The sequence below is a fragment of the Salvelinus alpinus genome, chromosome 26 (genome assembly GCF_045679555.1).
Source record: "Salvelinus alpinus chromosome 26, SLU_Salpinus.1, whole genome shotgun sequence".
NCBI classification, from domain to species: domain Eukaryota; kingdom Metazoa; phylum Chordata; class Actinopteri; order Salmoniformes; family Salmonidae; genus Salvelinus; species Salvelinus alpinus.
Window position 1 is genome coordinate 29943834 of NC_092111.1, and position 26705 is coordinate 29970538.

The 26705-nt window shown below is 44.7% G+C and overlaps 1 protein-coding gene across 3 annotated transcripts in view; it reads left to right on the forward strand.

Annotated features, from left to right (window-relative positions):
* igf2bp3 (insulin-like growth factor 2 mRNA binding protein 3) overlaps positions 1–26266 on the forward strand; it is a 43767-nt gene extending 17501 nt beyond the window's left edge. For 2 of the 3 annotated variants that reach the window (XM_071368643.1, XM_071368641.1), the window contains exons 8-17: positions 15615–15737; positions 18258–18393; positions 18727–18861; positions 19106–19174; positions 20718–20843; positions 20952–20990; positions 21218–21292; positions 21593–21724; positions 21947–22060; positions 22805–26266. In XM_071368643.1, coding sequence (XP_071224744.1) covers positions 15615–15737; positions 18258–18393; positions 18727–18861; positions 19106–19174; positions 20718–20843; positions 20952–20990; positions 21218–21292; positions 21593–21724; positions 21947–22060; positions 22805–22933 — 1078 coding nt within the window. In that variant the 3' untranslated portion in view covers positions 22934–26266. The remainder of the gene's footprint in view (positions 1–15614; positions 15738–18257; positions 18394–18726; positions 18862–19105; positions 19175–20717; positions 20844–20951; positions 20991–21217; positions 21293–21592; positions 21725–21946; positions 22061–22804) is intronic. The other variant, XM_071368642.1, reaches the window with a different exon arrangement.
* The last annotated feature ends 439 nt before the right edge of the window (positions 26267–26705 follow it).

Sequence of the window (26705 nt, forward strand, 5' to 3'; positions counted from 1 at the left end):
TATTTGAGCTATGAAATGGAACAGAGTTCCATGCAATAATGGCTCTATATAATACTGTACGCTTAAAAAAAAAAAATGTTCTGGATTTGGGGACTGAAAAGACCCCTGGTGGCATATCTGGTGGGGTAAGTGTGTGTGTCAGAGCTGTGTGCAAGAGGACAATGCAAACAATTTGGGATTTCTAAAAAGAAGTGATGCAGTCAGGCTCTCCCCAACTCTTAGCCAAGAGAGACTGACATGCATGGTTTTTATCAGCCTTATTACAATGAAGAGCAAGATGTGTCGTTCTGTTCTGGGCCAGCTGCAGTGTAACTAGATCTTTCCTTGCAGCACTCTACCACACGACTAGACAATTATCAAGATAATACAAAACCAGAGCCTTCTGAGCTTTTTGAAGTGTGGTGTCAAAAAAGCACAGCATGTCTTTATTATGGACAGACCTCTCCCCATCTTTACAATTGAATCTACGTGTTTTGACAGTGACCGTTTACAATCTAAGGTAACGCCAAGCAATTTAGTCTCAACTTGTTCAACAGCCACACCATTCATTACCAGATTCAGCTGACGTCTAGAACTTAAAGAATGATTTGTACCAAATCCAATGCTCTTAGTTTTAGAGCTGTTCAGGACCAGTTTATTACTGGCCACCCATTCCAAAACTGACCAACTCTTGTGGTTGCTGATGCGTATATGGTTGAAGCACACATGGACACACATGCTTTGTTTAATGTCAGTGGCAGGTTAATGGTAAAAATAGAAAAGGGTAGAGGTCCTAGAGAGCTGCCCGGCGGTACTGTTGCGGGATATTCAAATCAATATTATCAATTTCTTTCAACCAATCAGTCATTTGTCAGTGCAGTACATGTTGAGTTCCCTTCTTTATAAGCATGCTGAAAGTCTGTTCATTTGTTTAGAGAAATAGCATTGCGAACTCAGCAAAAAAAGAAACGTCCTCTCACTGTCAACTGCTTTTATTTTCAGCGAACTTAACATGTAAATATTTGTATGGAACATAAGATTCAACAACTGAGACATGAACTGAACAAGTTCCATAGACGTATGACTAACAGAAATAATGTGTCCCTGAACAAAGGGAGGGTCAAAATCAAAAGTCAGCCAGTATCTGGTGTGGCCACCAGCTGCATTAAGTCCTGCAGTGCATCTCCTCCTCATGGACTGCACCAGATTTGCCTGTTCTTGCTGTGAGATGTTACCCCACTCTTCCACCAAGGAACCTGCAAGTTCCCGGACATTTCTGGGGGGAATGGCCCTAGCTCTCACCCTCCGATCCAACAGGTCCCAGATGTGCTCAATGGGATTGAGATCCGGGCTCTTCGCTGGCCATGGCAGAACACAGACATTCCTGTCTTGCAGGCAATCACGCACAGAATGAGCAGTATGGCTGGTGGCATTGTCATGCTGGAGGGTCATGTCAGGACGAGCCTGCAGGAAGGGTACCACATGAGGGAGGAGGATGTCTTCACTGTAACGCACAGCGTTGAGATTGCCTGCAATGACAACAAGCTCAGTCCGATGATGCTGTGACACACCGCCCCAGACCACGATGACCCTCCACCGCCAAATCGATCCTGCTCCAGAGTACAGGCCTCGGTGTAACTCATTCCTTCGACGATAAATGCAAATCTGACCATCACCTCTGGTGAGACAAAACTCCGACTCGTCAGTGAAGAGCACTTTTTGCCAGTCCTGTCTGGTCCAGCGATGGTCGTTGTTGCCTTTGATGTCTGGTGAGGACCTGCCTTACAACAGGCCTACAAGCCCTCAGTCCAGCCTCTCTCAGCCTATTGCGGACAGTCTGAGCACTGATGGAGGGGTTGTGCGTTCCTGGTGTAACCCGGGCAGTTTTTGCCATCCTGTACCTGTCCCGCAGGTGTGATGTCCGGATGTACCGATCCTGTGCAGGTGTTACACGTGGTCTGCCACTGCGAGGACGATCAGCTGGCCGTCCTGTCTCCCTGTAGCGCTGTCTTGGGCGTCTCACAGGACGGACATTGCAATTTATTTCCCTGGCCACATCTGCAGTCCTCATGCCTCCTTGCAGCATGCCTAAGGCACATTCACGCAGATGAGCAGGGACCCTGGGCATCTTTCTTTTGGTATTTTTCAGAGTCAGTAGAAAGGCCGCTTTGGTGTCCTAAGTTCATAACTGTGACCTTAATCGCCAACCGTCTGTAAGCTGTTAGTGTGTTAACGACTGTTCCATAGGTGCATGTTCATTAATTGTTTATGGTTCATTGAAGAAGCATGGGAAACAGTGTTTAAACCCTTTACAATGAAGATCTGTGAAGTTATTTGGATTTTTACGAATTATCTTTGAAAGACAGGGTCCTGAAAAAGGGACGTTAATTTTTTTGCAGAGTTTATTTGGTCCAAAACCATTCTTTTCTAACAGCTTGCGAAGAGCTGGCAGGAAGCTTTATCGGTCTGCTCTTAGAACAAGTAAAGGCCGCTTTACCACTCTAGGATAACTGGATTTACTTTGGCTTCCCTCCAGGCCTGAGGACAAAGACTCTTCTCTAGGCTCAGGTTAAAGATATGACCGGAGTGGCTATAGTCAGCTACCATCCTCAGTAGCTTTCTATCTCAGTTGTCAATGCCAGGAGGTTTGTTATTATTGATCATTTTTCCAACTCTCCCACACTTACTTTACAAAATTCAAACTTGCAATAATTTTCTTTCTTTTTTTTACTGCATGAATACGATGGCTCATTGTTCGTTGTTGGCATTTCCTGCCTACATTTGCAACTTTGCCAATGAAGTAATCATTAAAATAATTGGCAACATCAAATGGTTTTGTAATGAATAAGCCATCTGATTCGATGAAAGATGGAGTTGAATTTGTCTTTATGCACATAACTTGCCTACTTTAAATGACATTTTTTCCCCCATTCTTTATATCATTGATCTTGGCTTCGTAAGATTTTATCATTTTTGTTTTGTTAGTTACATATATCAATTTGCATCAAGTCAGATGTGCAGCCAGACTTATTAGCCACTCCTTTTGCCCCTTCTCTTTCAACCATAGTTTTTCAATTCCTAGTCAATCCATGGAGCCTTATTGAGCTCTGGTGCGTCCTGTTTCCATTGATCATCCCTGATGTTTCTACAACTTGGAGTCCACCTGTGGTAAATTCAATTGATTGTACATGATTTGGATACACACACCTGTCTATAAAAGGTCCCATAGTTGCCCGTGCACATCAGAGCAAAAACCAAGCCATGATATCGAAGGAATTGTCCGTAGAGCTCCTATACATGATTGGGTCGAAGCGCAGATCTGGGAAAGGGTATCAAAAAAATGTCTGCAGCATTGAAGGTCCATAAGAGCATATTGGCCTTCATCATTCTTAAATAGATCACTCCACCAATCAGGCCTTTATGGTAGTGTCGCCAGACGGAAGCCACTCTTCAGTAAAAGGCACATGACAGCCTGGTAGGAGTTTGCCAAAAGGAACCTTAAGACTCTCGCTGGTCTGATGAAACCAAGATTGAAGTCTTTGGCCTGAATGCCAAGCGTCACATCTGGAGGAAACATGGCACCATCCCTACGGTGAAGCATGGTGGTGGCAGCATCATGTTGTGGGGATGTTTTTCCAGCGGCAGGGACTGTGAGGCTAGTCAAAGCCGAGGGAAAGATGAACGGTGCAAAATATAGAGAGAGTCTTGATGAAAATCTGCTCCAGAGCTCTCAGGACCTCAGACTGGGGGATAAGTTCACCTTCCAACAGGACAGAGCTCCTGAGCACCCTAAGCACACAGCCAAGACAACGCAGGAGTGGCTTCGGGACAAGTCTCAATGTCCTTGAGTGGCCCAGCCAGAGCCCGGACTTGAACCCAATTGAACATCTCTGGAGAGACCTGAATATAGCTGTGCAGTAACGCTCACATCCAACCTTACAGAGCATGAGAGGCTCTGCAGAGAAGAATGGGAGAAACTCCCCAAATACAGGTGTGCCAAGAAGATTGTAATCGCTGCCAAAGGTGCTTCAATAAAGTACTGAGTAAAGGGTCTGAATACTTATGTAAATACTACCAGAGGGAAAAGAACTCCCTTGGCCTCCATTTGGCAAATCTGACCATAATTCTATCCTCCTAATTCCTGCTTACAAGCAAAAATTAAAGCAGGAAGCACCAGTGACTAGATAAATAAAGTGATCAGATGAAGCAGATTCTAAACTACAGGACTGCTTTGCTAGCACAGACTGGAATATGTTCCGGGGTTCCTCCAATGGCATTGAGTACACCACATCAGTCATTGGCTTCATCAATAAGTGCACAGTGACCGTACGTACGTACATACCCCAACCAGAAACCATGGATTACAGGCACCATCCGTGCTGAGCTAAAGGCTAGAGCTGCTGCTTTCAAGGTGTGGGACTCTAACCCGGAGCTTATAAAAAAATCCTGCTATGCCCTCCGAACCATCGAACAGGCAAAGCATCAATACAGGACTAAGATTGTCGTACTACACCGGCTCTGACGCTCGTCGGATGTGGCAGGGCCTGCAGACCATTAGACAACAAAGGGAAGCACAGCTGAGCTGCTCAGTGACACGAGCCTACCGGACGAGCTAAACTACTTCTATAATCGCTTCGAGGCAAATAACACAAACATGCATGCAAGCACAAGCCGTAAAGCAAGACTGGGATCACGCTCTCCGCAGACGATGTAAGACCTTTAAACAAGTCAACATTCACAGGGCCGCATGGCCAGAGGTATTACCAGGGCGTGTACTGCGAGCATGCGCTGACCAACTAGCAAGTGTTCACTGACATTTTCAACCTCTCCCTGTCCGAGTCTGTAACACCAACATATTTTAAGCAGACCACCGTAGTGCCCAAGAACACCAAGGTAACCTGCCTGAATTACTACCGACCCGTAGCACTCACATCTGTAGCCATGAAGTGCTTTGAAACGCTGGTCATGGCTCACATCAACACCATCATCCCAAAAGCCCTAGACCCACTTCAATTTGCATACCACCCCAACAGATCCACAGATGATGCGGTCTCTATTGCGCTCCACACTGCCCTTTCCCACCTGGACAGAAGGAACACCTATGTGAGAATGATATTCATTGACTACAGCTCAGCATTCAACACCATAGTACCCTCAAAGCTCATCAATAAGCTAAGGACCCTGGGACTACACACCTCCCTTTGCAACTGGATCCTGGACTTCCTGACGGGCCGCCCCCAGGTGGTAAGGGTAGGTAACACATCCGCCACGCTGATTCTCAACAGGGGCCCCCTCAGGGATGCATGCTCAGCCCCCTCCTGTACTCCCTGTTCACTCATGACTGCACGGCCAGGCACGACTCCAACACCATTACATTTGCAGATGAGACAGCAGTGGTAGGCCTGCTCACCGACAACAACCTCTCCCTCAACGTGATCAAGACTAAGGAAATGATTGGGGACTACAGGAAAAAGAGGGCCGAGCACTCCCCCATTCTCATCGACGGGGCTGCAGTGGAGCAGGTTGAGAGCTTCAAGTTCCTTGGCGTCCACATCAACAACAAACTAACATGGTCCAAGCACACCAAGACAGTCGTGAAGCGGGCATGACAAAGCCTATTCCCACTCAGGAGACTGAAAAGATTTGGCATGGGTCCTGAGATCCTCAAACGGTTCTACAGCTGCAACATCGAGAGCATCCTGACTGGTTGCATCACTGCCTGGTACGGCAATTGCTCGGCCTCTGACCGCAAGGCACTACAGAGGGTAGTGCGTACAGCCCAGTACATCACTGGGGCCAAGCTTCCTGCCATCCAGGACCTCTATACCAGGCGGTGTCAGAGGACGGCCCTGAAAATTGTCAAAGACTCCAGCTGCCCTAGTTATAGACTGTTTTCTCTGCTACCACATGGCAAACGGTACCGACACGCCAAGTCTAGGTCCCAAGAGGCTTCTAAACAGCTTCTACCCCCAATCTAGTCAAATGGCTACCCAAACTATTTACACTGCCCCCCCCCCCCCCTCTCCACAACACTGCCACTCTGTCATCTGTGCATAGTCACTTTAATTAACTCTACGTACATGTACATACTACCTCGACTAACCAGTACCCCCGCACTTTGACTCTGTACCGGCACCCCCCCTATAATTTTTTTTACTGCTTCTCCTTAATTACTTTATACTTATCTTATTCTTATCTGTATTTTTTGAAACCGCACTGTCGGTTAGGGGCTCGTAAGTAAGCATTTCATTGTATTCGGTGCATGTGACTAATAAAATAAAATTTGATTTGAATGTGATATTTCTGTATTTCTTTTATAAACACCTGTTTTTAGCTTTTTCATTGTAGGGTATTGTGTGTAGATTGAGGGGATTTTAAAAATAATAATTTTAGATTAAAGCTATAATCTAACAAAATGTGGAGAAAGTCAAAGGTTATTTTATACTTTCTGTACTGTATGTCAAAAATATCAAATTCCAGTTGATGCTTCAAAACCTATTTCATAAGAGTTAAAAAAAATAATCAGGCATTTTTGGTAGAGTAGATGGATGCAGTTCAATGCATGATTTAATATACAATACCAGTGAAACGTTTGGACACCTACTCAGTCAAGGCTTTTTCTTTATTTTTACTGATTTCTACATTGTAGAATAATAGTGAAGTTATCAAAACTATGAAATAACACATTGATTCACGTAGTACCCAAAAGTGTTAAATGAAAATATATTTCAGTTTCTTCAAAGTAGCCATCCTTTGCCCCAATGACAGCTGTGCAAACTCTTGACATTCCCTTAACCAGCTTCACCTGGAATGCTTTTCCAACAGTCTTGAAGGAGTTCCCACATATGCTGAGCACTTGTTGGCTGAATTTCCTTCACTGCGGTCCATCTCATCCCAAACCATCTCAATTGGGTTGAGGTCGGGTGAACTGATGCAGCACTCAATCTCTCTCCTCCTTGGTCAAATAGCCCTTACACAACCTGGAGGTCTGCTGGGTCATTGTCCTGTTTGTTTTTAAATGATAGTCCCACTAAGCGCAAACCAAATGGGATGGCGTATCGCTGCAGAATGCTGTTGTAGCCATGCTGGTTAAGTGTGCCTTGAATATTTTTTTAGATCAGACTGTGTCACAAGCAACGCACCATCACACTACCACCTCCATGCTTCACTGTGGCAACCACACATGCAGAGATTATCCGTTCACCTACTCTGCGTCTCACAAAGACACAGTGGTTGGAAAATCTCATTTGGACTCGGACCAAAGGACAGATTTCCACCGGTCTAATGTCCATTGCGTGTTACTTGGCCCAAGCAAGTCTCTTCTTATTGGTGTCCTTTTAGTAGTGGTTTCATTGCAGCAATTTGACCATGAAGACCTGATTCATGCAGTTGATGATGTCTGTTACTTGAACACTGAAGCATTTATTTGGGCTTGTAACTCTAATGAACTTATCTTCTGCAGCAGAGTTAACTCTGGGTCTTCCTTTCCTGTGGCAGTCCTCCGGAGAACCAGTTTCATTATAGTGCTTGATGGTTTTTGCGACTGCACTTGAATAAACTTTAAAAGTTCTTGAAGTTTTCCGCATTGACTGACCAGGTCTTAAAGTAATCAAATCAAAGTTTGTCACGTGCGCCGAATACAACAGTGAAATGCTTACTTACAGGCTCTAACCAATAGTGCAAAAAAGTTATTTGGTGAACAATGGGTAAGTAAAGAATTTTAAACAGTGAAAAACAGGCTGGCTGAGGTAGTATGTAGATATGGTTAAAGTGACTATGCATATATTATGAACAGAGGGGATGGTGGGTGGCGGAACACAATGCGGTTAGCCAATGTGCGGGAACACTGGTTGGTCTGAGGTGCAAATAGTCCGGGTAGCCATTTGATTACCTGTTCAGGAGTCTTATGGCTTGGGGGTAAAAACTGTTGAGAAGCCTTTTTGTCCTAGACTTGGTACTCCGGTACAGCTTGCCATGCGGTAGTAGAGAGAACCGTCTATGACGGGCGGCTGGGGTCTTTGACAATTTTTAGGGCCTTCCTCTGACACCGCCTAGTGTAGAGGTCCTGGATGGCAGGCAGCTTAGCCCCAGTGATGTACTGGGCCGTATGCACTACCCTCTGTAGTGCCTTGCGGTCAGAGGCTGAGCAGTTGCCGTACCAGGCAGTGATGCAACCAGTCAGGATGCTCTCGATGTTGCAGCTGTAGAACCTTTTGAGAATCTCTGGACCCATGCCAAATCTTTTTCTTTTCCTTAGGGGGAATAGTCTTTGTCGTGCCCTCTTCACGACTGTCTTGGTGTGTTTGGACCATTCTAGTTTGTTGATGTGGACACCAAGGAACTTGAAGCTCTCTCAACCTGCTCCACTACAGCCCCGTCGATGAGAATGGGGGCGTGGTCGGTCCTCCTTTTCCTGTAATCCACAATCATCTCCTTAGTCTTGGTTATGTTGAGGGATAGGTTGTTATTCTGGCACAACCCGGCCAGGGTTCTGACCGCCTCCCTATAGGATGTCTCGTCGTTGTCGGGTGATCAGGCCTACCACTGTTGTGTCTGCACACTTAATGGTGTTGGAGTCGTGCCTGGCCATGCAGTCGTGGGTGAACGGGGAGTACAGGAGGGGACTGAGCATGCACCCCTGCGGGGCTCTAGTGTTGAGGATCAGCGTGGCAGATGTGTTGCTACCTACCCTCACCACCTGGGGGCGGCCCATCAGGAAGTCCAGGATCCAGTTGCAGAGGGAGGTGTTTAGTCCCAGGATCCTTAGCTTAGTGATTAGCTTTGAGGGTACTATGGTGTTGAATGCTGAGCTGTAGTCAATGAATAGCATTCTCACATACAGTGGGGAGAACAAGTATTTGATACACTGCCGATTTTGCAGGTTTTCCTACTTACAAAGCATGTAGAGGTCTGTAATTTTTATCATAGGTACACTTCAACTATGAGAGACGGAATCTAAAACAAAAATCCAGAAAATCACATTGTATGATTTTTAAGTAATTAATTTGCATTTTATTGCATGACATAAGTATTTGATACATCAGAAAAGCAGAACTTAATATTTGGTACAGAAACCTTTGTTTGCAATTACAGAGATCATACGTTTCCTGTAGTTCTTGACTAGGTTTGCACACACTGCAGCAGGGATTTTGGCCCACTCCTCCCTACAGATCTTCTCCAGATCCTTCAGGTTTCGGGGCTGTCGCTGGGCAATACGGACTTTCAGCTCCCTCCAAAGATTTTCTATTGGGTTCAGGTCTGGAGACTGGCTAGGCCACTCCAGGACCTTGAGATGCTTCTTACGGAGCCACTCCTTAGTTGCCATGGCTGTGTGCTTCGTGTCGTTGTCATGCTGGAAGACCCAGCCACGACCCATCTTCAATGCTCTTACTGAGGGAAGGAGGTTGTTGGCCAAGATCTCGCGATACATGGCCCCATCCATCCTCCCCTCAATACGGTGCAGTCGTCCTGTCCCCTTTGCAGAAAAGCATCCCCAAAGAATGATGTTTCCACCTCCATGCTTCACGGTTGGGATGGTGTTCTTGGGGTTGTACTCATACTTCTTCTTCCTCCAAACACGGCGAGTGGAGTTAGACCAAAAAGCTCTATTTTTGTCTCATCAGACCACATGACCTTCTCCCATTCCTCCTCTGGATCATCCAGATGGTCATTGGCAAACTTCAGACAGGCCTGGACATGCACTGGCTTAAGCAGGGGGACCTTGCGTGCGCTGCAGGATTTTAATCCATGACGGCGTAGTGTGTTACTAATGGTTTTCTTTGAGACTGTGGTCCCAGCTCTCTTCAGGTCATTGACCAGGTCCTGCCGTGTAGTTCTGGGCTGATCCCTCACCTTCCTCATGATCATTGATGCCCCACGAGGTGAAATCTTGCATGGAGCCCCAGACCGAGGGTGATTGACCGTCATCTTGAACTTCTTCCATTTTCTAATAATTGCGCCAACAGTTGTTTCCTTCTCACCAAGCTGCTTGCCTATTGTCCTGTAGCCCATCCCAGCCTTGTGCAGGTCTACAATTTTATCCCTGATGTCCTTACACAGCTCTCTGGTCTTGGCCATTGTGGAGAGGTTGGAATCTGTTTGATTGTGTGTGGACAGGTGTCTTTTATACAGGTAACGAGTTCAAACAGGTGCAGTTAATACAGGTAATGAGTGGAGAACAGGAGGGCTTCTTAAAGAAAAACTAACAGGTCTGTGAGAGCCGGAATTCTTACTGGTTGGTAGGTGATCAAATACTTATGTCATGCAATAAAATGCAAATTAATTATTTAAAAATCATACAATGTGATTTTCTGGATTTTTGTTTTAGATTCCGTCTCTCACAGTTGAAGTGTACCTATGATAAAAATTACAGACCTCTACATGCTTTGTAAGTAGGAAAACCTGCAAAATCGGCAGTGTATCAAATACTTGTTCTCCCCACTGTAGGTGTTCCTTTTGTCCAGGTGGGAAAGGACAGTGTGGAGCGCAATAGCGATTGCATGATCTGTTTGGGTGCTATGCAAATTGGAGTGGGTCTAGGGTTTCTGTGATAATGGTGTTGATGTTGACCATTACCAGCCTTTCAAAACACTTTATGGCTACTGAGGTGAGTGCTACGGGTCTGTAGTCATTTAGGCAGGTTGCCTTTGTCTTCTTGGGCACAGGGACTATGGTGGTCTGCTTGAAACATGTTGGTATTAGACTCAATCAGGGACATGTTGAAAATGTCAGTGAAGACACCTGCCAGTTTGTCAGCACATGCCTGGAGCACACGTCCTGGTAAAATCAAATCAAATTGTATTTGTCACATACACATGGTTAGCAGATGTTAATGCGAGTGTAGCGAAATTCTTGTGCTTCTAGTTCCGACAATGCAGTAATAACCAACAAGTAATCTAACCTAACAATTCCACAACTACTACCTTATACACACAAGTGTAAAGGGATAAAGAATATGTACATAAAGATATATGAATGAGTGATGGTACAGAACGGCATAGGCAAGATGCAGTAGATGGTATAGAGTACAGTATATACATATGAGATGAGTACTGTAGGGTATGTAAACAAAGTGGTAATCCATCTGGCCCCGCAGCCTTGTGTGTGTTGAAATGTTTAAAGGTCTTACGTCGGCTATGGATAGCGTGATCACACAGTCGTTCGGAACAGCTGATGCTCTCATGCATGCCTCCGTGTTGCTTACCTCAAAGCGAGCATAGAAGTGATTTAGCTCGTCCGGTAGGCTCGTGTCACTGGTCAGCTCGCGGCTGTGCTTCCCTTTGTAGTCTAAGTTTGCAAGCCCTGCCACATAAGACGAGCGTCGGAGCTGGTGTAGTATGATTCAATCTTAGTCCTGTTTTGACGCTTTGCCTGTTTGATGGTTCGTCGCAGGGCATAGCAGGATTTCTTGTAAGCTTCCGGGTTAAAGTCCCGCACCTTGAAAGCAGCAGCTGTACCCTTTAGCTCAGTGCGAATGTTGCCTGTAATTCATGGCTTCTGGTTGGGGTATGTACGTACAGTCACTGTGGGGATGACGTCCTCGATGCACTTATTGATAAAGCCAGTGACTGATGTGGTGTACTCCTCAATGCCATCGGAAGAATCCCGTAAAATGTTCGTCTGTGATAGCAAAACAGTCCTGTAGTTTAGCATCTGCTTCATCTGACCACTTTTATTATAGACCAAGTCACTCGGTGGAATGTTGTTTCTCTTTGCTTATTTGAGCTGTTCTTGCCATAATATGGATTTAGTCCTATTTGGTAAAAGACCATTTTCGGTATACCACCCCTACCTTCTCACAACACAGCTGATTGGCTCAAACACATTGAAATGGAAAGAAATTCCATAAATTAACATTTAACAAGGCACACCTGTTAATTGAAATGCAATCCAGGTGACTACGTCATGAAGCTGGCTGAGAGAATGCCAAGAGTGATGAAACTTGTCATCAAGGCAAAGAGTGGCTACTTTGAAATATATTTTGGTTTACACGTTTTAGTAACTACATGATTCCATATGTTAATTCATAATTTTGATGTCTTCACTATTATAATACAATGAAAAAATCAACTGTGGAATAAGTGTCAACTTTTGACTTGTACTGTCATTCACCAATAAAGGTTTTGTAGTACAAAATGTTTAGCTATCAGGTTGTAAATCAAAGCTTGCCTGGTACATTGTTTGCTTCCTCCATTCGGGATGCACTGTTTCAATGACTCAATATTTTGGACAAAATCTGACGTCTGTAACTAACACCGAACCGGCTGCGCGTGTGCGCTATCGTGCATAAATGTATTTTGTCCCCCCACACCAAACGCGATCACGACACGCAGGTTAAAATATCAAAACAAACTCTGAACCAATGACATTAATTTGGGGACATGTCGAAAAGCATTAAATATGTATGGCAATTTAGCTAGTTAGCCTGCACTTCCTAGCTAGTTTGTTGTATTTATTTAGCTTGCTGTTGCTAGCTAATTTGTCCTGGGATATAAACATTGAGTTATTTTACCTGAAATGCACAAGGTCCTCTACTCAGACAATTAATCCACACACAAAACGGCCAACCGAAACATTTCTAGTCATCTCTCCTCCTTCCAAGCTTTTTCATCTTTGAACTTATATGGTGATCGGCATCTACATTTTCATAGTATTACCACAACCGGCAAAACAGTTTGTCTTTCAATCACCAACGTGGGTATAACCAATGAGGAGATGGCACATGGGTACCTGCTTCTATAAACCAATGGGGAGAGGCAGGACTTGCAGCGTGATCTGCGTCAGAAATAGAAAGGAGTTCTATTTTAGCCCTTGGCGTCGCAGATGCTCGTTGGCGCACGCTCAATAATTGATTAACATGGATTTCTAAATTCATTTTGCGACGTGTGCGGTCTAGTCAGCATGTAAGGCTGGGAATGTCAATACAATCGAACTAGCAAGGGCAACAATCACAAGTCAGTCATTACATGGGTAATAGGCTAGCGCACGTGTCAACCAAGGCGTGACACATTTCTATCCAGCCTGGTGTTGTCCAGAAAATCTCCCCCGTGACAGATTTGTCCCCCCCTCTTTCACGTGAATTGGCACGCACTCAATTCTTCATTGCTGCGACTTGCTTGCTGGTTGAGATTTCAGATCACGTTAGGCTGCGTTTAATTAGATTTTCTTATGTCGGTTTGATCATGGTGTAAGGTCTGCAGTTTTCGGTTTGGCTATTTGTTTCAAGTGTCAGTCTAGAAATAAATCTCTTTGCCAAAATTCATCTCATGTTTTATTCGACTTGTTCTGAAATGTTTGATTGCCTACATTTTACTCCCTATGTTTAATGGTACACACACATTCATTTCAGTTGACTGTCCTGACGTGAAGTTTGTTATATAGAAAGTATTTCACTCTTTGTGCTACAAAGTATTTGACTCTAGCCAGGAAATTAGAGAGGTATTTCGACAAGGCCATTTTATTGCCTGACGAAATCCCCCCCTTCTATGTTGGGACTGCAGGGCCTGGCACACTTCAGAATAATTTTGGTAGCTCATGTTGACCAGTACTGTGTGTTCCACAGAAAGTATTTGACTCTAGCCACAAAATGAAGGATATTAGAAGGGGGTGGAGGATTTCGGCAGGGGGGTGGTCTTCGGCACAACACCGGCAATGATTTTGGTTAATTCATTTTGGCCCGCTACCATACCGCCAGCGTTGCGCTGCACTACAAGTCACAGCAAGCACTGCCAACCTGCTGTACACCAATGGGCATTGCGTTGCCACACACACACCCCTCTTCCCAGACACACATGAGCCAGCCAGAGCACTAACCGATTCTTCTATCAGAACAAATGTTTAAACGTGTTGTAGGCTAAATGTCCATGACGAGGTGCCAGAACAATTTCATATTGGTTGTCGAAACTTTGAAAGATAAAGGATTCACATGGGAGTTTAAATTACTACTAAAGGACAATAGGACACAAGCGAGTATAAATTAAACAGTTGAGTCATATACTTTATGAAATTACAGCCTGATTCGCTCGCATCGGTGAATTCAACTTCAATTGCCCTGCTTTCGTGTGTCCCCGTTTATAGCACGTAGCAGAGGTAAGGTGTATAGACACATGCCACAGTCCTAGCTAGGCTATTAAAATGTTGCCGTCTGGCTTCAGTTTTTTATAGCTTGAAGATGAATAAGCAAAGATCTAAACCTGCAACAAAACACCTTACACCTACATATTACAGCCACATTTGTGCAGTAGCCTCGGCTGGCTACTCAACTATAAGATATTGATTGCACCATACAGCAATTTTGCATTCATTATTTATTTAGCAAGCTAAAAATACGTAGTGGGTGTGTGACCAACTTTTCCCCCCTCGTATTGTTTTTCGGTGACTACAGGAAGGGATGCAGGTGTCAATTGGGTTACTAGTAAGACATATGAATCACTTTGCTAGCTACAGTAGCTATGCTGACCCTGAACGACTTATCCAGTTAGCAGTGATCAATCAAATGTATTAGCGTCGATCAAATGGGAGAGCTGGCAAGTTCCCATTCAGTTGTCAAACCGTGGGACAATTTGCATGCATTGCCAGGGAAGCTGCAGAAGGACGGGGAAGGTTAATGCCAGGACTACGTTTTTGGCTACAAGGTCCAAGCTGCTTGATGAGGACTCCATGAGAGTGCTAGCTACTGCCTTCATTCTATGCCATTTTGACTACGCTAGTACTTCCTGGTTTGGGGGTTTATCTTAGCTGAAGCTCCAGATACAGGAGCTGCTTTCAGGAACTCAACTGGCTGCTTGTTGAGGCTTGGGTGTCCCAGATTAGACTGGGTTTGGTTTACAGAATTATTTATGGTTCTGCGCCCAGATATCTGATTACTTCCCCATGTTAGGGATGCACACAATCACAGCACCAGATCAGGTGTTGCTAATGTGCGCTTATACAGGTTCAGGAGTAATGCTGGGAAAGGTACTGTCTTGTATACTGGAGCCTCAGAGTGCAATGAGTTGCCTCTGCCCATAAATGTCCTCTCTGGGCAGCTTTAAAAATAAAGTTTGAAAAATTGTTCTGTTCTGAGGGAGAGAGCCTACCTTTTCATTATTGTTTGACCAATAGGACTGTGAAGTTCCAAAATGTAAGAGGACTCGTGATATTTGAAGAAATCCATTCAGTGGCTTTTGGCGAATGTGTTCTAAAGTCATGCTGTTGCTACTGCCTGTAAACACACAGTCCAGTTTTTAAAGTGAATGATGGCAGGACCGTGTGGCAAAAGCTTATTTGCATATAGGCCTACTGTGGCTCGGATTGGCTATGGCCTACTAGTCTGCATAGACTCCGGTCCTGGACAAGACGGATGTTTTTATTTACTGCAGTGTCTATTAATTGTCCAACCGCAGGGCTGCTTTCCCTCTATATTGCTATGGAATTTTCACAAATGCCTTGCTCTGTCATTCCCAAACATTCTATGAATTTATGAAAATGTGAAAATGACGACTTGCTCACTTGTCAGAATGTTAACCAAGTATATGATCAGATTTTAATAAGATTTCATGTTGCTAAAACGTCAGTTCCACTTTAAATTATTCTTCAACTTGAACAATTGACTCCTGTTGTCTTTCTCTCGCTCTGCCTCTCCTCTCTATCAACAGTACCGAGGAGATTCCACTGAAGATTCTGGCTCACAACAACTTTGTGGGCCGACTGATCGGGAAGGAAGGACGGAACCTAAAAAAAATTGAAGTGGACACAGAGACCAAGATCACCATCTCCCCGTAAGATGACCACACACGTCCCAAAATCAGAATTTCTAGTTTCTGACTACTGAAATAATGGCGAATTTTAGCGTGTAAATCTTGGTGCGGCAAACTCGACCAACTTTGGTTGTTGATGCATGCAAGGGAATCCACAACACTAAACAATCCATTCATTGCACTATAACATGACAAACGGTGCCCACAAACTGTTAGGGCCTACATGAAGCTGTCCCAACAGCAGAGCTTTCCTTTCAGCATTATGGAGTGAATCCTTAACATCACTACACTTGGGTATCAGTGGAGCCTTGTCTGGCAGCAAAGCAGTTCATTCAGCCTCATTTACTGCCTTTTTTAAATAACCATAGCTGATATGGCAGACTTGCTTAAATAATTATGGTTTCTGCTGACTCCTTGTGGAGTTATGTAACTCCATAAAACTGTGCTCCTTTAATAACGAATGCTGACATGAGTTGACTTTTGAACCATACACAAACATTACATTTGTGTTCAGTAAATTCATGATGAATATTCTTATCATTAACACTTTAAGTAGGCTATAAGCAAGTGCAAGCAAGCTGCGAAGAGGGAGATCTTCCTTCAGCACTTTCAAAATGGACACAGAAATTCAAGTGTTCGTTCAGATAAGGCCTCCGTCTTGCTGAATTGAACTTTAATTCACTAGAGGTGGTTAGCTTACTGTTTTAAGTATTTTATTAGGCCTATGTGGTCAAAAGGACAATACAATCACAAGGATCCACTTTTATAGACAGCGGATTGTACAAACCAAATAACCCTCGCAATATCAACTGGAATTACATGGGTCTATTACTGAACTCACTGGCAAACATGGTTACAGGCCCAACAACATTATAGTATTCCCCCCTCATTTAGTAAAGCACATGAGCTTTTTATAATACACAAAGAAATGTATAATTCCAACATTGACAAAAATAAATGAGATACTAATGAGACCTATATAACAATTGTGATGGACAATGTATGGCATTAGAGAACGATGAGTGGATAAGAGGAAAGTTGTAATTTTGATGACACTATGAGCAAGCTAAGGACAACAATAGGCCTATGCCTATTTGTTCAGCACCTTTTGAAATGGACAGCGACATAATTGAGAACATGGGGTGTTCTTACAATATTCTCCCTGTACACAGTCAGAAAATAATAAATAATGGGGGTATGTTAGTAGACAAAGCTTTTACAATTGTAAACTAAGGCATTTCTGTAAAACTGGCCAAGTCTATGTGCACCACCAAGTCAAAACCGTGTAGGCAAGTTCTGAGGGAGAGGGACCAAATTCTTAGGGTGAGACACATGGGCAACTAACAGCTTACTACACACCATTCTTAGTATTACCGTTGTGCTGTGCGCAGCAGTCCGTGTGTGTGGGGGGGGTTGAATCATGATTTCAGTGTTCTTCAGGTTGGAAAGTCGGACCTCTAGAAAGAGACCCGAGTTCCGACTTGGAATTCTGTGTTCGATGACCGTTCAAAATGTATCCCCCCCCCCACAAGAGTTCCCAGTTGTCTTGAACACACCGAAGTCTGAGATTTCTGAGTTCCCAGTTTTGAACACGGCAGAAGTCAATCTGGATTGACAGCATGGCTAATATATTCAACCTTTTCTGGCCCATGGTGTTGCATGTGAATGTTTTGAACATTTTTTAAAAATCCTTAGACATAGCAGGCAAGGGAAGCAAAATAGTGATTGGTTTGTGACGCTGGCAGTTAGCCACTGATTCCTTCCAAACCATTCATTGTTGGATTTCAGACTTGCTGTGTAATGTTTATGGCCAATGAGCACCGATTTTATAACTTCTCTTCATATGACAAGGTGATGACTGCTTGGCTAGCTAAGATTTGAAAGTATGATATGATCAGTTCAATCAAAGCCATGGTAGATATAACATGATTTGATGTTATTTTATCTGTGACCAATGGCCTTGAGCCTTCTTGGATAGCCACTTCTAATGTAGTCTAGGGCTGCACCCAAGGGGGCTTGAATTGCCTTGATTCTGTAGATTCTGCAGCGACGTAGTATCCCCATGAGTCACACAACACTGAGCCAATCACAGAGCAACGAGAGAACATTACCAACTCCTACGCACTGTATTTTCGGCGGCTGCCCCTCCACCACAGAAAGCATTGAGCTAGGCATTTTGGAGCTGCCTTAAGAGACCATGTTTGTATGCAGATTTATTAACTCAAGGATCATTTTATATTTTTATTTTTTTACATTGTTTGCAAACTATGACACTGTGACCCACCTGCCCTGAATGACAGGTCGCCATTGTACACCCTTAACTGATGCACACAAGCCATTGTCATCACGTTATCACAATGACTGGATGCCACACACGTACATTTTAGTCTTGTCAAATTCACCTCTAAAATAATTCCACTAACAAACCAATTACAAAATCCTCATGTCTCTAAGGTATAACGAACACAAGGTCAGTCTCCCATCACAATAACAACACACTCACTAGAGATCAAGGTGGTAATGGATGTCCTTCTCCTTCAGTCTCCAGGACCTGACCCTGTACAACCCTGAGAGGACCATCACAGTGAAGGGTTCTATCGAGGCCTGCTCCCGCGCCGAGGAGGAAGTCATGAAGAAGGTCAGGGAGTCGTATGAGAACGACGTGGCCGCTATGAATGTAGGTCCTTGTTCTCACACGCTGGGCATGGCACGCTGTGTTGGTGGAACCAAAGAATTCAGAGTAGTATCCCTACAGTGTTCTACTTTTGTGCACTATATAGGGTACCATTTGGAACGCAACCTGGGAGATTTTTTTCTTATCACTGAAATGACAGTGAAGGTATAGAAACGTGATGTTTAACTACCTGCGTGTGCCGTCCCTCAGCCTTTAATTGTATTCGAGTGGTTTCCCTGAGATCGGTTTTTGTTCTAGTTCCTTTTGTCTGGTAGTAAATCTCTCTTCCTCTGTCCATCTCTCTCTCTCTCTCTCTCTCTCTTTGTCTGTCCCCAGCTCCAGTCTAACCTGATTCCAGGACTCAACCTGAATGCTTTGGGTTTGTTCCCTGGTGGTGCTCCAGGTATGTGCCCCTCCATGGGACACAACGTCCCACCTCCCGGTGCCCAGGGTGGCTACTCCTCATTCGGGGTGAGTGTCTGGACCTTTCCCCACCCCGCCTACCTCCCTGGGTCTACTCCACAGGGCCTCTTGGTGACGCTTAAAGATGGCCCCCTCCTTACTGAAAATTTCTGCAAGAAGAAACCTAAAACACACCAACCTCTGACTGAAGCCATTTTGGATCTTTCAGTGACCCTGTCTGTGTTCCTCTCTCCTTAGAGCAGCCATTTGGGGGCACGACAGTGACTTGGTTTTGTGTTATTCTCTCCTATAGAGCAGTTTCTTCGGGGGTGAAGGGCCATTTTGGGCGTCTGTGCTGTCGGCGAGCAGCCAGCCCGTCTCTGTAAGTCTCCCTTCCCACAGTGCTTTGCACGGCTTCTGGCTGCTCGCTGCCGGATAGGGTAACGAGGTAGGGCTCGCAGTAACATTTGACCTCTAGGGAGGGCACAACACGTTCATTACTCTGAAACCTGCTGGGAAGGGGCCCCTAGTCCCAGAGGGCCCCAGTGTCTGCTGGGTTTAGTTGGGCCCTCTGACAAAAGAGCAGCTATTGAACACCTTTGCGTGTTTAGAAGGTTACAAATGGGCGCAAATGTTTTCAAGCGGACACCGGTCTATTGAACAGTTTAATCTGGAACCGCCTCCTTGAAAACGTTTGTTCCCATCTGGAGGCTTCTGAATGTGTCCCAGGATTTGGATGACTGAAGTGTAAGGATTTGATGACATCCTCTTAAAAGAAGGATGACATCCTCTTGTGATTCTAGATTAAAACCAGCAGTTCCAGCAGCTCTGTCCCACATGTCACCTTATTCCCTATATAGTGCACTACTTTCAACCAGAGCCACTAAATGTATAATATTAATACCTCCTGCCCCCTCATCTAAAAGATCTCACCCACTTTTCTCTAACACCAGCCATGTGCAGTGAGCGGACACAGTTTGCTACATGTTTTCTTCAATACAATCTGTTCTACAGTGTCTGTGGAAGTGCTGAGGAGTGACAGAGCAGAGCCAACCATTCTCTGACTTCCATCTGAAAAGGATTATCAGAGTGGTGCATCCATATACTGTGTGGATTAGTTAATGTGCTCAGTTGCTGCAGAGAAACGGAGAACCGTCTGGGAATGCTGTGTTCACCTGAACTAGGCACTGGATGCTACAGATTTGCGCATCTTTCTAGAGGCGGGGTGGTTCTCTTATGCCCTGGGTGCGTCCCAATAATCTGTCATTCCTCCTGAACTCGATCAGTACTTCCCACAAATTTAAAAGCATTGGATTGGTATTGTCATGGGCAGGAGGGAATTTCCATATCAGTCTTATTCTTTCTAATCCATAACAGGAAGTGAACAAGTTCTCATTTGGTGAGAAAGGAGAGATAATTGGGACACACTCAACATTGGAAGTTGCGATTTGTTTAGTTGTGTTCAACCTCTTCATTACTGTATGTTCAGTTCTTTCATGGTTATGCAGTGCTATTGTGATTATATATGATACTGAGGGGATTTGAATTGGCCTAGATTTGACTGGTAAATATGAGGTACAACTTTGTTAATAAAGCACTTAGGAAACTTCCCATCAGCTCTGCTTCCAGTCTCCCTGGTTGTGTCCCAAATGGCACCCTATTCCCTGTATAGTGCACTACTTTTGACCAGGACTTATAGGGCTATAGTCAAAAGTAGTGCACTAAATAAGGAATAGGGTTCCATTTGGGATGCGAACCACTGTGGATCCTTCTTCCTGTGTCGCTGCATCTGTTGCTTGGTCACTATCATTTGGGCTGCTATCGCGGTTTGCCAGGCCTGATTGTGGTCTCCTTGCGGTCAGAATTGCTCTGTTGTGGTCTCACTGGGATCTCATTACTGTCTTGTGTCCTCTACTGTTCCACAGAGCCAGGGGCAGCCGGAGTCGGAGACAGTCCATCTGTTCATCCCGGCGCTGGCGGTCGGAGCAATCATCGGAAAACAGGGTCAACACATCAAGCAGCTGTCGCGCTATGCCGGAGCCTCCATCAAGGTGAGGGACTTAACTCGCAGGAGGGTTTGAGCTGCGACTCAATAACTTAAAGTAGCTTCTCGTCTTATTTGTTCTCCTTCACCCATCCCCCCCACCTCTCCATTTCAGATCAGTGCAGATGAAGTCAGTGTCGTAGATGCAAACCAGGTATTTAATTTTTGCTTCAAACATTCAGATGAATTTGGTTGTCTTGTTGCTTATACCCATCAATCATCTCAGAAGTGGAAGTTGGGTTAGGGTTCAGATTGGGATTGGGTGGCGCCTCCTTCAGGCTGTTGTGATGCGTCCCTGATGGGGTAAAGCAGTGGGCAGTAATTAGAGCAAGTAAAATGTGTGTGCAAATGTGTTAACACGTGTCCTTTTCCTCCCGTCAGGTAGCCCCTCCAGAAAGTATGGACACCAAGCAGAGGATGGTGATCATTGCTGGACCACCAGAGGCCCAGTTCAAGGTAGGAGCCCTCAGGACCGTGCTCTCCAGCCATGCTATTTCTGTCCAATGCCCACCACCGCACCAGAGAATTGTTTTGGTCCTTTTTCCCAAAAACACGGTAGTCTATACAATTGAAAATTAGCTAGCTGGCTAATTCTGGTACAGTTACAGAAATGTTGATTGATGTCCATTGTCCCTGTCAAGTAAATGACCTCAAATAAAGCAGATATTTAGAGTTCGATAAAGATGCTTCTGCAGCTTCAATCAAGGGTTGTGTCATTTCCTCTGACTCCAGTGTGGGATGTTTGCTCTGTTCCAGGCTCAGGGTCGTATCTTTGGGAAGCTAAAGGAGGAGAACTTCTTTGGCCCGAAGGAGGAGGTAAAGCTAGAGGCTCACATCAAGGTGCCGTCTTTTGCCGCTGGACGCGTCATCGGCAAGGGAGGCAAAACGGTACGCAGAGGCCTGTCTGTGTGTGTGATCACTGCCATTTTACTGTTGCAAAATGTAGAAGTTCTGCTGCAGAATAATTGAAAACACCACTTATTACTTTGGCCATAAAAGAAAATACTTATTCATTTGTTCATTTCTCTCTCCCTCCCTGTCTCTCGCTTGCTCTCTCGTTCTCTCGCTTGCTCTGTTTCTTGCTTTCCTTCTCTCTCCCTCCCCCCTCAGGTGAATGAGTTGCAGAACTTGACAAGTGCTGAGGTGGTGGTCCCCAGAGACCAGACACCTGACGAGAACGACCAGGTCATTGTCAAAATCACTGGACACTTCTATGCAAGCCAGGTATGTTACACTAATCAAACTTTAAAGTGCAATTAAATTGCAACTCACTTTACAGTAAAACAATAACAAATTAAGAAGATCAAAAACAAGCATGAGGAAATAAAATAAAGGAGCGTAAAACTAATTAAGATGTATGTCTGAAATAATTTCACTACAGTACTAATACTGTTGCCCAATTCCAAATTTACCCCTCTGCACTTCATGTGGTTCTGAAGGGATCAGATGGGAGGAGCAATGATTACAGGATGTTCCTCCACCTCTGTCACTGGGCAAGGTGGTGTCTTCTATCTGACGGGGAGAGAGAATGAGTCCATATTCATCCCAGTCAGCTCTGATTAGTGAGCTAAAAGGCTGGTTCATACTATGGGCACATTATGAATGAAGCTGAGTGTAAGGTTGTGGACTGTTGGGTGAATGGGGGTGTAAAATGTGTACAATGTCTGCTTGTTATGTAAGAATTGTCCACCATACTGCTTCACTTCTTTGTAGCATTAATCAATGGCTGCATCTGAAGGGGCACCCTATTCCTTATATAGGGCACTACTTTTGACCAGGACCCTGTGTAAATAAGGAATAGGGTGCCATTCTGTAATAAAGGAAATGGGGTGCTATTTCAGTTGCAGCTGTCGTTAACCTTGCTGCTTGATGAATTCTTAATTCTACTCATCACCTGAGACGCAATGGATGTGTGCATGTCATTGTCAGATGACATGTCCTGACCTCTGCCCTCTTACCCCTCCCCAGCTGGCCCAGAGGAAGATCCAGGAGATATTGTCCCAGGTGAGACGGCAACAGCAGCCCAAACCCTCACCCCGCGGGGAGGGACCTCCCCGTGGGGAGGGACCCCCCCTCCCCCGCCCCTCCCGGAAGTAGACGGTGGCCCAGGGGGGGGCCAGTGACAGAACCGCCCCCGAAGACAGACTAGAGCAGAGACCGGAGGGGAAACACAGGCAGGGACAATGCGCTCATCTCAGGGGTTAAGGGTCACGGGTACCCAACTGTACACCCCCACTCTCGACGACCTCCTCGACCTTACACACCCACCCCCACTTTCGACGACCACCTTGACCTTACACCCCCCCCCCCCTCGACGATCTCCTCGACTGACTAGCCCACCCCCCCCCACCCCCTCTCGACGATCTCCTTGACCGACACTACCCCCTTTCTCAACGATATCCTTGACCGACACTACCCCCACCCCCCTTCTCGACAAGCTCCTTGACCAACACTACCCCCACCCCCCTTCTCAACGATATCCTTGACCGACACTACCCCCACCCCCCTTCTCGACGAGCGCCTTGACCAACACTACCCCCACCCCCCTTCTCAACGATATCCTTGACCGACACTACCCCCACCCCCCTTCTCGACGAGCTCCTTGACCAACACTACCCCCTTTCTCAACGATATCCTTGACCGACACCACAGCGTGGATAAGAGACCATACACCCCCCCCAACCCATCGCCACACCTGTCTGCATCTCTGTGAGAATGTACTTGAGGGTTCCAACGTTGTCACACACCCTCACCCCCTGCTCACCCTCGCCTCGGTCCTGATTGGTTCCTTATTTGTTTTAATGTTTTATTTTTTTTGGTACACTAGAAAACACAAAGAAGAAATAATAATGAACTCCCTCCTGTCACCTCCCTGGTGTGGTAACACACTCAACCACCTCACATGTTGATGACGGCTGTTAATTTAGACTTTTGTTTTTACCTTTTTATTTTACCTTTTTGTTTTTGCCCTGGATGAAGTGTTTGTTTAGTTGGTTGAAACTTTCTCTCCCGAGTTATCTTTGGAAAGAAAAAGGCATTGCTCTGAGTCCTTGTAGGATGGAGAAAGGTTAGGGGGAGGGGCTCGGGGTAATACTCTGGTGTTTGATTGGACAGGGGCCCCGGTGGTGGTCTAACAGGGCACCCCTGTCCTGCTATTGATAGTGGCATTTTATAAATTCGGATGCATTTTATAGATATATAAAATATATTTAGAGGCGAGGATAACACTGTCATTAACACTTAAGGGACGTGTTGAATGGTGTTGGCCAGGAAAACCAATTTAATATGCATTGTACTGAACTACCTCAGGATCTCTAGTACCTCAAGAAGATGAAGAGAAAAAGAAAATAATTATATATATGAAAAAAAAATTCCTTTCTTTTTTATTTTGCTTTGTGGTATTTTGTATACTTTATAAAGCTAATAGTTATTGAACATTTTTATTTTTTTAAGAAAATTTAAAATTTGGTCAGCTGCCAACTGACCTTGCCTTCAACTCTAGCGCTCTCCGGCGGCGGCAACGTGTACAATGTGTCTGTCGACGGTGGCCCTGTTAATAAAGTCTCTGTACATAGAGCCCAGGGCAGAGTTGGCACCAAACTGTTGGCTGCTGACGGGAGTATCGAGAGAAGAAATTGCCTCAGTTTTCCTGAGGTGTATCCACCATCTAATGAAAACTACAAACAACGAATATATTCGAGTAATGCTGAATAATGCCAACCGTACATACTGCAGCAATGCCGTTTAGTTTTGGGATTCTGACATTCTTATTGTTGACGGTACGTTACATTTTTCACACAATGATTTTTCCTTTTGCCTTCCTGGAAGTGCAATGGGTAGCACACAAATGGAGGGGCCTGAACACTGAGTTCTCTCTCTGTAGCCGCCATAGAAATGGACATGTTAGAGCAGCACTGTCTGTTCTCGGTTGTATTTCTGTTACCTGCTTAGGCATTACCTGCTTTATTACATCATCCTAGTCTCAAATGGCACCCCATTTCCCTTATAGTGCTCCAAGTTGTACACTACATGGGAAATAGGGTGCCATTTGGAAGTCATCCCAGGTTTGTGACAGGCTGAAGTGCAGTCCACAGCCTGACTAGGGTTTTTTCATAGAGGGAGCTTGGCCATGTGCGGTGGCCCCAGTAGCCGCAGTCGGTCTACATTAGTGTCATTCACTGCATGGTGAAAGTAAGGGGAGTCACACTGATGGATGCTTATTTTGCTATAGAAACTACGTTAACTAAAGGTTGCGTTTGTTTAACCAGCAGCTGTAATCTTGATTGAAGTGAGAGAAGTTTCAATTGTTATTCATCACAAAAATCCAAGATGCACACAAGAAAATTTACTAAATTTACCTTGATTGGGATGGGAAAGATTAGTTAAAAAAACAAAAACGATAATGAAATACTATACCAAGTTTATCCCTTTTTTTTTTTTCATGCAGAATGTAAATATGTTTTGATTGTGGTAAAAGTGCTCGTGTGTATCCATGCTTCCACAGTAGAACGCTGTCTACCTCAGCTGAGGGGGGTTTGTGGTGGCACGCGCCCTCACCCGCCTAGCGCCCACGCGCTCGCTGCGATACCTCAGTCCCCCCAGGAACACTTCTCTGCATGGGCTCGTGCGTGCTCACGCGGTTCAACCTCGCGCTGATGTCCACGAGGGGCACAAGTGACGATTATTATTCCCCCTCCCTTTCTCCACCCGTTTTTTTTTATCTACCTCTTTAGATACATTTGAATTAGAGGCAAACTTCTATTTGTTAGATTTAGGGTTATTCTCCCACTGTCTCCCTTCTGATTTCCCAGATATTAATGAAAATAAATAAATCATGTACTCTTTAGAATTTGAACGAATAATGGAAAAGTTATCAGATATTTCCTTTGCCAGTGTTTATATATATATTTATATATATAATACTCTTCTAGCTTAATTGATTGTAAATCCTCAAGATTTTGCTTTTCTTTCTGCTTTTCTTTTTGATGGTGTGGCTTCCATGTATTGAACTTTCTTGCCTGGGTTTTTCGTGAAAAAAAGGTCAAATTCACCGGTTTGAAGTTTTTGGATTCAATGACTGGACGATAAGTAACAAACAAATGTTTAAAAAAAGGACCTGCCTTTGTTTCTGGTTTGAGACTAAAAATAAATACTAAGCCAGTCTTCTTTCTTACCTTTTTATGTCTTTACGGATGCTACATTGGCCTGCTGATTTGATAACGATTTGTTCGGTTAGCATTTCCTGGATGTGTAATGTGGAAAATCATGTTTGTGTGGGAAAGAGGGACTGGGTTTGGGTGTCAGTTTTTGGAAAAGTGTTCTGGTTTAAGCATGATACCCCCCCTCCCTGCGACCATGCTTCTGCCCCTTCACCCCCTCACAGCTCAACTTGTCAAATGCCTCTGAATAAATCAAAAAAATGAAATTGGCTCCCACGTCTTTCACTCGTCTATTTTTTTCTCATGTTTTTTCAATCTACTGTAAGATGCCATAAAATATAACTTAACATTTGTTAAAGGGGAAGTTCAGGATTCTACAACTTCGTGCTATTTGGTTCCTCAGCCTGAAAGAACACTATATATACAAAAGTTAAATTAGTGGATTCGGCTATTTCGGCCACACCAAACTTGGCAGAATAGCCCATACTGAAGAGCTCAGTGACTTTCAACATGGCACCGTCATAGGATGCCACCTTTCCAACAAGTCAGTTATTCACACTTCTGCCCTGCTAGAGCTGACCCGGTCAGCTGTAAGTGCCGTTATTGTAAAGTGGAAACCTCTAGGAGCAACAATGGCTCAGCTGCGAAGTGGTAGTCCACACAAGCTCCCAAAATTCTGTCTTCTGCTGCAACATTCACTAATGCGTTCC